The sequence below is a fragment of the Beta vulgaris genome, chromosome 7 (genome assembly GCF_026745355.1).
Source record: "Beta vulgaris subsp. vulgaris cultivar EL10 chromosome 7, EL10.2, whole genome shotgun sequence".
NCBI classification, from domain to species: Eukaryota; Viridiplantae; Streptophyta; class Magnoliopsida; order Caryophyllales; family Amaranthaceae; genus Beta; species Beta vulgaris.
In genome coordinates this window covers 60098191-60113698 of record NC_079208.1, presented here as the reverse complement: position 1 = coordinate 60113698, position 15508 = coordinate 60098191, and the positions used below count along the sequence as shown (strand labels likewise).

General features: G+C 34.3%; 3 protein-coding genes across 3 annotated transcripts; all 3 read left to right on the top strand.

The window, feature by feature from the left end:
* Positions 1–632: 632 nt before the first annotated feature.
* Positions 633–4000, top strand: LOC104900292 (peroxidase 57). The gene is made up of 4 exons (XM_010687681.3): positions 633–1508; positions 1628–1807; positions 2823–2988; positions 3301–4000. Exons 1-4 carry the CDS (start codon positions 1272–1274, stop codon positions 3708–3710), a joined length of 993 nt encoding a protein of 330 aa, XP_010685983.2. The 5' UTR covers positions 633–1271; the 3' UTR covers positions 3711–4000.
* Positions 4001–5873: 1873 nt separating this feature from the next.
* Positions 5874–7808, top strand: LOC104900291 (peroxidase 57). Its single transcript, XM_010687680.2, has 4 exons — positions 5874–6147; positions 6263–6442; positions 6606–6771; positions 7173–7808. Exons 1-4 carry the CDS (start codon positions 5911–5913, stop codon positions 7580–7582), a joined length of 993 nt encoding a protein of 330 aa, XP_010685982.2. The 5' UTR covers positions 5874–5910; the 3' UTR covers positions 7583–7808.
* A 3031-nt stretch (positions 7809–10839) lies between these two features.
* On the top strand, positions 10840–15097 carry LOC104900470 (peroxidase 57-like). The gene is made up of 4 exons (XM_010687886.2): positions 10840–11076; positions 11270–11449; positions 12766–12931; positions 14685–15097. The coding sequence occupies exons 1-4, from the start codon at positions 10840–10842 to the stop codon at positions 15095–15097; spliced, it is 996 nt and encodes a 331-aa protein (XP_010686188.2).
* Positions 15098–15508: the final 411 nt, after the last annotated feature.

Genomic DNA, 15508 nt, shown 5'->3' with positions numbered 1-15508 from the left:
TATTGTATATGTGTTGTAGAGTGGTTGGTTCATGGTAGACTTCTCAATATACATTTATGATGTCCCATTTTCCCAGGTTTGATTTTCGCCTAATATAATTCTTCCAACTATGGTTGCTCTTTTTTGTTTCATCCTTTTTTCCCTTTTCTTTTCCATCTTCCTTAAAGTATCAAATACACATGTAAAATCGAAGTAGTATATTACAAATTCCCATTACTATTTAGTACTATGAAAAAACAACGAAAGTCATGGAAGGAATTGTTTAAATAGGGGCATGGTAGTTTTTTCCCTGCAAAGGACATTAGTTAACAAAAGTTAACCCTTATTAATAAATGGTTTATGATAGTTATGATGTTATCAGTTTAAATGTAGTGCTAACAATATAATGAAAAGTTGATATTTTGTCAAAGATAGTAACATAATAGTACATTTTCTTACCTTCAGTAGTTCAAATTGCACCACTTTCAATACCAATTGAACACAACCCATGAATTAAACTAAAAAATTATATAATTCATAAAATTATCACCAAATAATCCCTTCCGAATAGCCCAAACATTCAAGTACAATAGAAAAATTAAACAGTCATCGAAAATATATTCCTATACTAATATCATACCGTATTTAAAAAAAAAGGGTTATAAGTGTTAAACGTGAATTATGTTTCAGTTACCGCTATTTGGTAGTTTTTTTTATGCTAACCCTGACTAAAAATTCTGGCTCCGCCATTAAATGGTACCACTAATTTTCCATCACACATAAATACAACTTTACATAAAATAATAGTTTTTTTTTTCTTCTATGTTCCACAACATTGTTTCTCCTAAAATTTTGTGCAAAAGAAACGGGTAAATTAATAAAAACCGGAGAGAGTACTTGCTTAGTTACTAGTACTACCACATGGTCAACACATATCCACACTGCCAAAAGACTACCTTAAACAACTCTAGAAAATGAATAAACAATCCTCACAAGCTGTGTACATACTCTTTTTTCATAGCAAACTACTCCATATAGGGACCCAAAAAATATATACCAACAAAACTTAGCTGAAAGCACGTCAATACGCACCAATCACCATTACCCCACTCTTCATTTCTCTAAACGTGAACACCAGTTCACAACAAAATGATCAATGTCTTAATCTATTGAATTTTTTAGCCTTTAGAATCTCAAATAATCAGCTATAAAAACCCAAAGATCTCCTTGGTGTTTTTCACAAAACAAAATTTTGATACAAACTCTAGTACTTAAACTAAAAAAACTAGAGAATGGCTTGCGCAAAATCATCGACAGTGGCACTAGCATTTGGGCTCCTAGTGATGACCCTTGTTAGCGAGTGCTATGGGCAATGCAGCGCCAATTTTCGCGTAGGATACTACCAAGACAAGTGTGAAAAAATCGACGTCGAAGCCATTGTTTTCTTCATTGTTAAGAAGCATTACATGGAAGACAAAGATACCATTGCCGATCTTGTTCGATTGCAGTTCCATGATTGCTTCGTCAGGGTATGTGAATTGTGATTATTCTAAGTTATAGACATTATTGTAAAAAATTTCTGTTCTATATTGAGTGTTGTTTTGAAGTTTTAACATCTTTGGTGTAATGTTGGATTTTATGTGAAAAGGGTTGTGATGCCTCAATTTTACTTGATGGAGAAGATGCTGAGAAAACTGCACGTCCAAATTTAAGTGTTTCTGGGTTTGACATCGTTGAAGATGCTAAAGTTGCTCTAGATAAATATTGCCCTGGAGTTGTCTCTTGTGCTGATATCATTGTTCTTGCTGCCAGAGCTGCTACATTCTTGGTAAGTGTCTATCATAAGTATTAAAAGTGTGTTTTTTTTTTTTTTCCTTGTAAGATAACTAACAAAGTCTTTTATCATTATCTTGCAAAAAGTTTTATGACAAATGAAATTATTAGGGTTTGTCGTGGGGAAGAACCAATTAAAATAGGATTTTTGTGGGAAAACACCATTTAGATTTTTTTTTTGGAGGGAATTAAGGACTAATGAAAATACTTGCTTTGGCAACCTAACATCACATTATTAATTTTCAGACCAAATTGTCAACTTTCCGGTGTTGACAATTTTTTTCCCTCCAAAACCTCTTTTTTCTGTTTTGTCTTATTTTCCCTATTCTTACTATTTAAAAGCCCTAATTTCCCCAGTTTCCCTCATTTTATTGAAGCTAAAGCCTTCATCGTCCTCAACCTCGGAGCGGGTAATAGTAATAGTTAGAGAACTCAGAGCAAGTGAACTCGTCCGAGTTCGTAGAGGAGAAATGGGTGAACCTAGATCGAAAATCAGGCTTGTTGTTGTGGTAAACGAAAATCTGGAACAATGTGAGTGACTGAGTGAGGAGGGAGGAAGAGAGAGAGTGTGTGAATTAGTGAGAAGATGGAGAATTGGGTAAGAAGGAGAAGAAGAAGACGACATGAAGATTTTAGAGAGAGAAAAAAAATATGGGGATCTCGTGAAATAATTAAAGAGGAGAAAACAAAGAATGTGAGTTGACAAAACAAAAAAAATCGAGGTTTTGGAGGAAACCAATCATCAACGCCGGAAAGTTGACAATTTGACCTGAAAACCATAATGTGGTATTTAGTTGTCAACGACGGAAGTATTTTTATTTGATTCTTTGCTCTAAAAAAAATTAAGTGGTGTAATTCCCCATAAAAAAACCTATTTTAATTAATCCTTTCCTACAAAAAATCCTTAAAATAATTAAATGAGTGTACTTTTTAGAATTTTTGTACAATAATTTTGAGTTGATGTATAGAGTAAAACAAATGTTTCTTCGCTTTGTGCAACTATTTATTAGGGTGGAGCAAACTGGTACAACGTAGAAACTGGAAGGAAAGATGGTCGTATTTCACTTGCAGAAGATGCAAAGAAATGGCTTCCAGGACCAAGGATTCCAATTCCTGCAGCCGTTGAATTGTTTGCTGATTTTGGACTTGACACCGAGGATTTCGTTTATCTTTTAGGTAAATTTATTTCTTCTCGAGTATGATTAGATGAGTAATATCCAAAACATGCAATGCTTTATTTCTCTACTTAATTTTCTAGAACATACCATGAACAAAAATTATTAAAAAAGACGGTCTAATTTTAATATAAAAGTAGACCTAGTCACTAAATAGATTAAACTAGTCACCGAAAGAAATTAACTTAGTCACTATTGGGATAATTTTCTTTTTAATATTGGGCTTATCATTGCCTAATTTTAAAGTAAAAGTAGGCCGTCTCTTACAAGATAACTCTACCGTGAATACTCGTAACGTGATAAATAAATACAGGTTGTCACACTGTCGGAACTGCACACTGTGCCAACTTCCAAGACCGTCTATACAACTTCCGCGACAGTGGGAAACCAGACCCTACCGTGGCCCCAAAGATGCTCTCTTCCCTACAGAAGACATGCCCTCGCGACGCCGTCTCTAGCAATGAAGCATTCCTAGACCAAACTAAAGGAAGCGAGTTCAAAATGGACAATGCTTTCTTCAAGAGAATTTTGGAAGGTGAAGGTGTTCTTGAGGTTGATCAACAACTCGCTCTTCATCCATTGACAAGAAGCATTGTTGTTAGAGCTGCTAATGATGAGAATATCTTCAAAGCTAAAATTGGTCCAGCTATGCGTAAAATGGGATTAATTGGTGTTCTTACTGAAGGTGAAGTTAGAGTTGGAACTTGCAAAAAGGTTCTTTAAGAAGTTGTTCACAATTAGCTTGAGTCTTTTATTTACATTCATTTGATAATTACCTTAATTAATTACTTTGTTACTTACTCCCTTGTTGAAGGTTTGTTATATTTGTTGAAGTTTTAATTTCACTTTGTTATGTGTATCCCATGTTGGGATTTGCTCTCTCATGGTACGAGGGATTAGAAGTTTTTATGAGAATTGTATGTCGATGATTTTGCGCATGCACACAGCAAGCTAACAAGTCACTGTTTGTCTGTTTGACAGTGTAATATTAATAAACTTTATATTACTATTTCTATTCTATTCTGCTGAAGAATTATACATTCTACTTCTTTTAGGTCACGTACTTGTATCCGTACCCGTGCCCGATACGATACATATCCTCTATTGCTAAGTTTACAGGAGGGAGAGAATAATAAGAGTTTATTATATTGATGTGTCTTGCATAATATATAAATTATGAGTACATTATATATAGGAGTATAAAGGACTCCTCTTACTAGGTAATTATCTCTAAAAGATATCTTATTCCTAATACTTACTAGAAATGTTCTTCATATAATATTTTCCATAGATAATAACATATCCTAAAGATATTATCATATCTTTAGGATACCGTAATATTCCTGATATCTATGGGTACGCGTACCCATTCCTAAAATTTCAAAATCTTCTTGTCGTTTTCCGTCACCGTACCCGTTCTCGTATCCGTTTATGTGCAACCTAGAGTCTAAAGCAAGGACTATTTTTCTTTTGGTGGTGTCCTCAATAGAATGTTGTATTCCTTTATTTGATTATAGGTATTGTCCTAATGATCTAAGCTCAAATGAATAACATGAAACCCCACTACTTCTATTTCACTTTGGCACCAACTCTATTTAACCAAAAATAATATTAAAGCTTGTATCAAATCGAAGCTTATATAAAAAAGTCGTAGTTCTTATTCAAAAAGTTGTAACATACATGCAATAAGATTCAAGGGCGAAACTGAGCTCAATTATTTAGGTAATCCTTTAAAGAAGCTATTACTCTGATCCCCGGTGCTCAAAAACATAATCAATAGAAGTGTCTTAACGTCCTTGATCTTACAAAGTGATTTTTGGCTGAGGAGGGAAACTTTAATAGCCTTAAAGATGTGCTTTAGTTGTTTTATTTCGTGCCATCATTATGACAATTAGAAAAAAATATGCTCCGTATAAAATTCGAATTCGACCATGTTATAATAGATCTGAGAAAGAACAAATAATCAAATGCAAAACAAAGAAAAACCCACAACGGATTTACGTGGTTCACCAACAAAGTATCGGCTATGTCCACGGGACAGAGAGAATATTTTATTGATATGAGGAAAACTAGATTACAGAGTACTTAAGTCTTAATTCGTAGTATAAAGAAACTAGGTTAAAAACCTATTTATACTCCGCTTAGGAAAGCGCGTTCCGTGTCAAAATCGACTACCGCCCGGTCGTAATTCGCTAACTACACCCGATCGAGCGAACACGCCTGACGCCATCGGGAGCCCTACAAAGAAGATTGCTTGACATCTTTGTCTCGGACCCGATCGGGCAGCCCTGCGAACATGCTTTTCGGCCGCATTTTGTTGAACAGGTTTAAGGCATATAATTCCTACATAACACATGAACACAAAGTTGTTAATATAGTACAAAAATTCTAACCTGTATGCTACATATACAACATAACATAAGATGATATTTTCAACATGAAAATATTAATAACCCAGATTATTGTCCGGTACTAAAAACTAGTTAGACTTAATAACCCGCCATATCATACTTATGTTGATCATCCTTCTACTCCTTTCACAACAGCTGTTTGTTCCTTTAGTTTGGATAAACATAAAAAGTCACAAAACTAGAAAGGCCAGAGAAAGGGCACACGTACACTAAAAGAATTGATCCTTACAGAAATATATGCCAAGTCAAGTTGAATATTTTCTTTGACCAACTGCTAGTTGATATAGTAGGAAAAAAAGAAACACCAAGTTGAGTAGCTGAACGCACATCGACCACACTCTTAGCTGAACGTGAGCACCTGTTAACAACATGGAAGTACAAAAGTCTATTATAATAAAAACATTAAGGCTCTTATCTCAGCTATAAATACATAATAAGCAGTTGATTATCTTCACACAACAAAATTCATATCATATATAAAATTACAATAACTTAAGGCCGAGCATATTATTATGGCAAGCGCAACTTCATCGACAGTAGTACTAGCCCTTGGACTCCTATTTATGACCCTTGTAGGGGAGTGCTATGGCCAATGCGGTGACAATTTTCGGGTGGGTTACTACCAAGAGAAGTGTGGCAAGGTTGATGTTGAAGCTATAGTTTTCGCCATTGTCAAGAAACATTACATAGACGACGCAGGCACCATTGCTGATCTTGTTCGCTTACAGTTCCATGATTGTTTCGTCAGGGTATGTGACATTCTAAACTATAGCAAATTAGCCATCATTGTATATTAATTTTGCTTCTATTAGTAACTTTTTTTTAACACTTTCGACGTATCTTGCATGGGTTTTATGTGAAAAGGGTTGTGATGCCTCGATTTTACTCGATGGAGAAGATGCAGAGAAAACTGCACGTCCAAATCTAAGTGTTTCTGGTTATGATATCATTGAAGAAGCTAAAGTTGCTCTTGACAAATATTGCCCTGGAATTGTCTCTTGTGCTGACATCGTTGTCCTTGCTGCCAGAGCCGCCACATTCTTGGTAAGTAGTGTCTGATAATTACAGTATGAAAGTTATCATGATCTTGCAACAAGATTCATGACAAGAAGTAAGATCAATGTTTTAGTAGAATTTAGTCTTCTAATTTTTTTCTGGAAAAAGAAATTGAGTAAAGATACATCTCTACACTTCTCCAACTATTTAGGGTGGAGCGGACTGGTACTACGTGGAAACTGGAAGAAAAGATGGTCGCATTTCAATAGCAGAAGATGCCAAGAACGGGCTTCCTGGAGCAAGGATTCCAATCCCCGCAGCTGTTAAATTGTTCGCTGATTTTGGACTTGACACTGAGGATTTTGTTTATCTGTTAGGTAAAATTTTTTGTTTTTTAAGTACAATGAGAGGAATTACATTCATTACAAAATACTCTCTCTGTTTTTTTTTTATCATTCTCACTTTCCTGTGCGCGTCTTCCAATGCACGTTTTAAAACTTAAATATCTTTCATTATATATTAGTAAAACTTATAACGATTGAATATTAATAAAGTACTAATTGAGACGAATCAAACAAGACCCCACATGACTATGTTTTTTCTTATAAATTGAGAACATTTAGGAAGATTCTCTCTATGCATGAATAGTGTCAAGATTCCAAGTGAGAAAGATAAAAAAAACAGAGGGAGTACTACAATTTCCGACTTTTAGCTCCTTAAAATACTAAAAATAGTTGTAACGTTTGGTGTATGTATGTATGTATGTATGCATGTATAGGTTGTCACACTGTTGGAACTGCACACTGTGCCAATTTCCAAGACCGTCTATACAATTTTGGCGATAGCGGGAAACCAGACCCTACCATGGCACCTAAATTGCTTTCTTCCCTACAGAAGACATGTCCCCGCAATGTTAACTCTGGGAATCAAGCATTCCTAGACCAAACTAAAGGAAGCGAGAACAAAATGGACAATGCTTTCTTTAAGAGAATTTTGGAAGGCGAGGGTGTTCTTGAAGTTGATCAAAACCTTGCTCTTCATCCATTGACAAGGAGCATTGTTGTTAGAGCTGCTAATGATGAGAATATCTTCAAAGCTAAAATTGGTCCAGCTATGCGTAAAATGGGCTTAATTGGTGTTCTTACTGAAGGAGAGGTTAGAGTTGGAACGTGCAAGAAGACTCTTTAAGAAATTCTTCACAATTAGCTCGAATCTTTATTACATTCATTTGATTGTTACCTTAATCAATTACTTCAATACTTCTTTCATGAAGATTTGTTGTATTTGTTGAAGTTTTCATTTCACTTTGTCTGTTTATTGTCATGTGTGTCCCATGTTGGGAATTGTTGAAGTTTTATGAGAATTGTATGTCAATGATTTTGCGCATGCATGCATGCTAACAAGTAACTGTACGTTTGACGGTGTAATATTAATAACGTTATCTTTAATCTAAGTCTTCGTTGTTTTGTTCATTTAATTCATGATATTTGTTCCTAATCAGATGCCATATACAACATTTCTATTCTTGTACCTTTAACCATAGTCTCGATGTTGTAAGTAATAGATAATGGAATAGAATAACTTCCTATATAATGGTAATATATCGTAGTAAACATGTGAAGATAGACTATCATTTTATTCGTGACTATCTTGAGCATGTCGATAATGGTGATTTAGTTGTTCGTTTTGTGCTTACAATTAGCTGACATATTTACTAAGGATCTCTAGTCAACGGTTTGAGTATTTTAGGTCTGATATGCACGTGGTTTCCCCTATACTAATTGAGGGGGTGTAATAGAGCACTAGGGGTACTTCTATAGTATTAGGTGAAACCCTAATTTATTATGTTGAATATATATATCATGTTAGGCACTCTAAACGAGTAAGCCGTTATTCGCTTTCACAATTATATACTTTAATATCTTAACTAAAAGCAACTATTATCTGACAGTAAGCTTTTTTATTAGACAATTACTTGTTGAGCGAGGTTCATTAAAATTATTTTTTTGGATAACTAATATGCGTTCAATGATAGATGAAGCACTGTCTTTCGAAAATTTTACCAAAATGATATTATCTACTATTAATTCATGTCCCTTTTTTAAACGAGAACCAACTTCGAATGATTTTTTTTAGAAAAGATAAGTGATGTTTTATGAGAGTTAAGACAATACATATATAATGAGTTCATATGAGAATGAATATTAGGGTGATAAGTGAAAAAACTTTGGATAGTTAGAATAACACAATCTGATGGTCGAAAAAGATTATGCGTCATTAATAGCAAATTCGTAAATAAACGAACTGTTTTTTATCTCTTCTCTTTCGTTCTCCTGCCTCTCTCATTCACATAAATTGCTCCTCTCTCTTATCTCTCAATCTTTGTCCTCCCTCACCTCTCTCTCACTCTCCTTCCTCAAAATAATGACGGAGGAAGCTCAAACTGCGAAGAGGGAGGAAGCATTGTCACCTGTGAATAGGACAAAAGCGAAGAAGAGGCGCGCGCGAAAGGGTGGTTTATTGCGGACCTTGCGGTGGTGGTGGATTTATAACACGTTACATTTTCATTGTCCCAATCAATATGTAACGTTTGAATGGTCATTTATGCTAAATTTTACTCATTTTTCTTGGAATTAATTGTCACAACATGACATTTTTTTTCGTTAACTGGAGCAATATAAAAACTACCAACATGACATTATTATCATAGGCGGCTAAGGCCATGTGCAGGGTGAGCAACTGCACAGGGCCCCCAAAATATAAGGGGCCCAGTTTTATTAATTGTCCTCTTAAAGAGAAAAAAAAAAAAAGAACTTTAATTACAAACTATTCATTTCTAATTTTATAGAGTGTAATGTTGGATGCAAATTCTAAAATTATTTTGTTTGATGTTTCTTCTCCTCCTATTCTCCAAAAAAGACCATTAATGATCCTCCCATCTCTTTCTACTCACCAAAAAAATGTAATTGTTATAATTTAATTTAGCACAGGGCCCCTAATTTTATGAGACGGCCCTGATTATTATCATTATTTTATCTAGTCTTTAATGTTTACGAGATCATACAAGTGAAACCATCGATAAACAATATTATGGATTATATTAAGAAGTCATCCCTAATAATATGGTATAACGTACAAATCAGTAAAATTAAATAAAATGATAGTAGAAACACATATATATAGAGATATGCATCATGACTAGTCTTCAAGAATAGCTTAATAGCTTATATAGATTGATATAGTTGATCATAACAACTATATATTGACAGAGTCACAGAGACATTATCACTTTTATAGTTTTATTCTATTATGCTGAAGAATTATCCATTCTTTCATTCTATTTCAAAGTATACCAGGCCATACTAATATGTTAATCATCCTCCCTACCTCTTCCAACATTTGTTTCTTCATTTAGCTTGGATAAAAGTAAAATGTCATAAAACTAGTGATGGCCACTGGTGCAGGTTGGGCTGGCCGAGCCGTGGACCCTAGTGGGTTGGGCTGAGATTTTACAGTCCGGAATTGAACTGTGAAATTTATGGATTGGGCGGGTTGGTTTGCGGGCTGAAAAATCTTGGCCCACACCGGTTTGTTACCGATCTGGCGGTTCGTGGGTCTAGTGGGCTAGACCGAGCTGGCGGGCCGGCATGAGATTTTTTTTTTCAAAATTATTTTATCATTGAAAATATTCATTATTGTTACATAAAATCTTTAAAATGAATTAAAATATATACAATTATTAATATTATTGAATAATTTCATTAATTTTAAATAATTTGATTGAATTATAATATATGCAATTTGATTAAAATATATACAATTTGATTAAAATATATATACACAATTTGGTTCAATATTTACTTGGATTGGGTTGGTCTGGTTCATGGTCGGGCTGGACCGATTTTAGTAGCGGGTTTTAGTGGGTGGGCTCAAGAAATCTGGCCCACAATCCACCCACCAATTTCACGATTCGAGCTGAGTTGGACCAGGCTTTTTGCGGCCCGGCCCTCACAGCCCACGAGGTGGCCGGGGTGGGTTGGATTAGCCTGCATTGTCAGCCATCTCTACATAAAACTGAAAGGAGAAAGGGCTCGCACAACAAATTAAAGGATTAATCCTAACAAAAAAATATACCTAGTCCCCTCAAAAAAAATATATATATATACCAAGTCAAGTTGAATATTTTCTTTGACCCGCTGCTAGTTGATATACGATAGGGAAAAAACAAACACCAAGTTGAGTAGCTGAAAGCGCATCGACCACACTCTTGGTTGAACGTGAGCACCTCTTAACAACATGGTAAGTACAAAACTCTATTATGATGGAGCATTAAGGCTGTTATCTCATCTATAAATACACAATAACCTGTTGATTATATATCTTCACACAACAAAATTCAACTTAATTATATTCTAGTTGTAAAATTACAACTTAAGGAGCATAGTATGGCAAGGGCAAAATCATCGACAGTGGCACTAGTCCTTGGGCTCCTATTGATGACCCTTGTAGGGGAGTGCTATGGCCAATGCAGTGACAATTTTAAGGTTGGTTACTACAAAGAGAAGTGTGGCAAGGTTGATGTTGAAGCTATAGTTTTCGCCGTCGTCAAAAAGCATTATATGGAAGCCAAAGACACCATTGCTGATCTTGTTCGCTTACAGTTCCATGACTGCTTCGTCAGGGTACGTGATTTCTATGTTATAGTCATTGGTTGTATAGTTTTGTTAGGGATATGCGACATAATCAGTATCGAAAAATATATATATTTTCCGATACTGATTATATCTCATATCTCATATCTCTAAGTTTTCCTTCTCCTAATACCCTTTTTTTTTAACATCTTTGGTGTATGTTGCATGGCTTTTATGTCAAAAGGGTTGTGACGCCTCGATTTTACTCGATGGAAAAGATGCTGAAAAAACTGCAAGTCCAAATCAAAGTGTTTCTGGTTATGATATCATTGAAGAAGCTAAAGTTGCTCTTGAAAGATATTGCCCTGGAATTGTATCTTGTGCTGATATTATTGTCCTTGCTGCCAGAGCTGCTGCATTTTTGGTAAGTGACTATGATAAGGGGTCGTTTGGTATATTATTTTTGGGTTTCAAGAAACGGAATAATTAATTACCGAATTCATTATTTTCTTGTTTGGTTCAATCCCGTACTATTATTTGATGGTAATGGATACCCCCAATTTGTTACCTTCCCCTCCACTTCAAATAACAAAATCCATTACTTGAAGGTAATGGTTACCCTTCATTTCCATTCCTTTTTCATTTCCATTCCTTGGCTTGAACCAAACAATCAATGAGGTAACCATTTTTTTCACCCTAATTTAAGGACACCTGATTGGCTATGCAATCAGAGTTTGACATGTGGCAGATAATGATTGGTGATAAACATCAACCAATCATATGCAACCATTTTTTGAGATTTGGGCCTGGATATTCTGTCAGGGCAATGGGCTGGTACCTTTACTCATGGGAAGTTAGTGCTTCAACCTTCCTTTTCTTTGTACTTCTTCTTTGAGAGACACGTGGACACTCCAAATGGATCCACGTGTACCTTGAGGAGCCGTTGATTTTCAGGCTATAACAATTCCCCTCATCTATTTGTATCTATTCCTTTTCTATTCTATATCTTGAACCAAATGACCCTTTAAAGTATTAAAGTTATTCAATCAGGATTCTTAAAATTACTATGATTTTTTTTGGGGAATCCCCAGCCTTTTATTCTTGAGAATTCCCAATGGTAGATTCAACTTTTAATTTTTTTTATCTTCCATCGATAGACCTCAATTTTCCTAATTTATCCAAATATAAGATTAATTAGGCTTAAACATTAAATTCATGTTTAATTTTAATACTTATGTTAAGTTTTGCCTAAACCCTACTAACCATGACTGACTTAGGTCAAAGAATAGGTCAATATTAATCTTTATTATGAATCCTGACATATCTTGATATTACAGTATACTATTAGTAGTATATATACATACTCTTCATGTGCTTTTATAGTAAAGTGAAATTTTTTTGTTAGTCAGTTAAAAGTCTTGACCTAAATAAATCATGATTAGTAAGAATAGAAGTATTAAAATTAAACATGAAATTAGCATTTAAGACTAATAATACTACATTTGGGCAAATTAGAAAAACTAAAGTCTAGCAATAGGAAGAAAAAAAAAGTCGAGTCTACCAATGGGAATTCTCAAAGATATGAGTCTACCATTGAAATTTTTTCATTTTTTTAGTACCATAATATGATCTTTTCACAAGATGAATTTAATGCTTAACTTGAGTTTATATTTTAACTTTTCGGGAAAATAAAAAATTTAAAAGAAAAATGTTTTCTCATATGCATTTTCCAACTTATAGGGTGGAGCACACTGGTATAATGTAGAAACTGGAAGAAAAGATGGCCGCATTTCACTAGCTGAAGATGCTAAGAATGGGCTTCCAGGATCAAGGATTCCAATCCTTGATGCTATCCAATTGTTTGCGGATTTTGGCCTAGACACCGAGGATTTTGTTTATCTTTTAGGTAAATTTTTTTTGTCTTTTGGAGTATCTTTGTTGAGAGGAATAATTGTTAAAATTCAACAATTACCTATATATTTCCTTCATTTCTTTTTAGAATTTTTTCCTTGGATAATGCAAAAGTGGGTTTTAATTCCCAAAATATGTCCAAAAAAATTAAAATTCCCTGACATAGGACGGCACGCGAGATTTTTTTTTTTAGTAAAACCGCTACTTGCAGTAGCGGTTTACAAGTGCCGAGAAATTTTTTTTTTCAATTTAGCTAAAACCGCTACTCTGAGTAGCGGTTTATTATGAAAACTGATATCTGCTTACCATATTTTGCGTAGGTAAACCGCTACTCAGAGTAGCGGTTTATTTTAAAATTAAACCGCTACTTTGAGTAGCGGTTTCCGTGGGTTAAAGCAAAAAAAAAACAATTTTCTCGCGTGTCGTCCTACGTGGACGGTACGCAGGGAATTTTAATTTTTTTGGGCATATTTTAGGAATTAAAACCCACTTTTGCATTATTCAAGGAAAAAATTCTTTCTTTTTAAGTGACTTGTTTCCCTTATTTGATTATGTCACAATAAGTGGCCTACTGCTCAAAATTGGTAAAATAGCTTCTGATCCACTTATTTACGAAATTATTGGCACTAGTCATTCACATAATTGTCACCCTCTTGTACTTTACTCATTCAATATCCTCTCTAATCATGTGGTCACAACTTTCTCTTTCTCTACATTTCTTGGTAATTTCTCACTTTCGTTCTCGATCACTTAAAAGGAAACGGATTGAGTATATCATACTATGATCAATAACGTTTGGCATATGTAATACTAAAACACTTAAATAGACCCAGTGTGCACTGGGTTGTTAATTGATATTAACTTTATACAGTGAGTTTTATAGAGATAAAATGAACTTATTTACAATATAGTGAATTTTATTAACGAAAAACATATAGTAAAATTTTATGCAATATAGTAGAGGATTTAATTTTAATGTTTTAACATGCAGAAAGATATAGGTTGTGTAGTAATATATCGTGACACGTGGTTTAGCATATAAAAAGGTGTAGTTTCTACATGATATAGTGAGTGTCTGAATGATATAGTGAGTTTCTACATAATATAGTGCGCGTCTGAATGATATAGTGAATTGTTCAAAATGATGTAGTTTTTGCATGATATAGTATGTTTATAAATGATATAGTGGATTTCTGAATGATATAATAAATTGTTTAGGAATGATGTAGTTTCTGCATGATATAGTATGTTGTTGAATGAAGGGTGGTTCTTGGCCCATGCAATCACAACCATGGAATAGGGCCTCCCAAAATATATATATTTTTAATTGTTTGAAGAATAAACAAAAGAAAACATTTAGATCAGTAGTAAAAGTATAAGGGGAGGAACAATGAGAACATGAAATTAATCAAAATTTTGTTGTTTAAACTTTTGAAGATCGTTGACATTAGCCAGCTGTAAATACGAATCTTATACTTTTATCTTTTTTGAACTACAAATGAAGTTCCTTATTAAGGAAATTGTACAAGGCCCTCATTATTTTTGCCCATATTTGCCCGGTCCCTGAATGATATTAGTAAATTTTCGTAATGATATAGTAAGTTTTTGCATGATATAGTGATTCATGAATGATATAGTGCATTGTCTAGAAATAATATGTGCTCTTGACATGGTACATGCTAATATTTACTTGAACCAGACCCACGCAAGTCAGATGGTATCTAATATACATATATACATATATATAGGTTGTCACACTGTTGGAACTGCGCACTGTAGCCACTTCCTAGACCGTCTATTCAACTTCCACGACAGTGGGAAACCAGACCCTACAATGGCACCAAAGTTTCTCTCATCACTACAAGATACATGTAGGCGCAACATCGACTCAGACAGTAATCGAGCATTCCTAGACCAAACTAAAGGAAGTGAGTTCAAAATGGACAATGCTTTTTTCAAGAGAATTTTGGAAGGAGGAGGTGTTCTTGAAGTTGATCAACAACTTGCTCTTAATCCATTGACAAGAAACATTGTTGTTAGAGCTGCTAATGATGATAATATCTTCAAAGCTAAAATTGGTCCAGCTATGCGTAAAATGGGATTAATTGGTGTTCTTACTGAAGGTGAAGTTAGAGTTGGAACTTGCAAAAAGGTTGTTTGAGAAATTTCTTCATGATTAATTAGCTTTAGTACTCATTGACTACATTCAGTTAGTAGTTTGATTGAATACTCCTTCTATGTTGAAAATTGTTGTTCTATGTTTCATTGAATACTAGTTTGTTGGTCTGGACGATGTTCCGGGTCATTGTAATATAATATTAAACCAAGTGAAACATAAATTCATATATATAGTTTGACCTTTATTATAATGTTATAATTGCAATATTAGTTAGTAGTTTCTACTTAATTATGTGAAATGAAATCGCTACTTCATGTGACGAAGTATAATTAGTTGGAAACCAATCCAAAGAGGAAGTTTATGTAGGGTATGCGAGTTCACATACAGCTCCACCATTAGTACGATAGTGTATGCATGGATTTGATTTTCGGACTCTTTTTCGAAAAGCCTTAT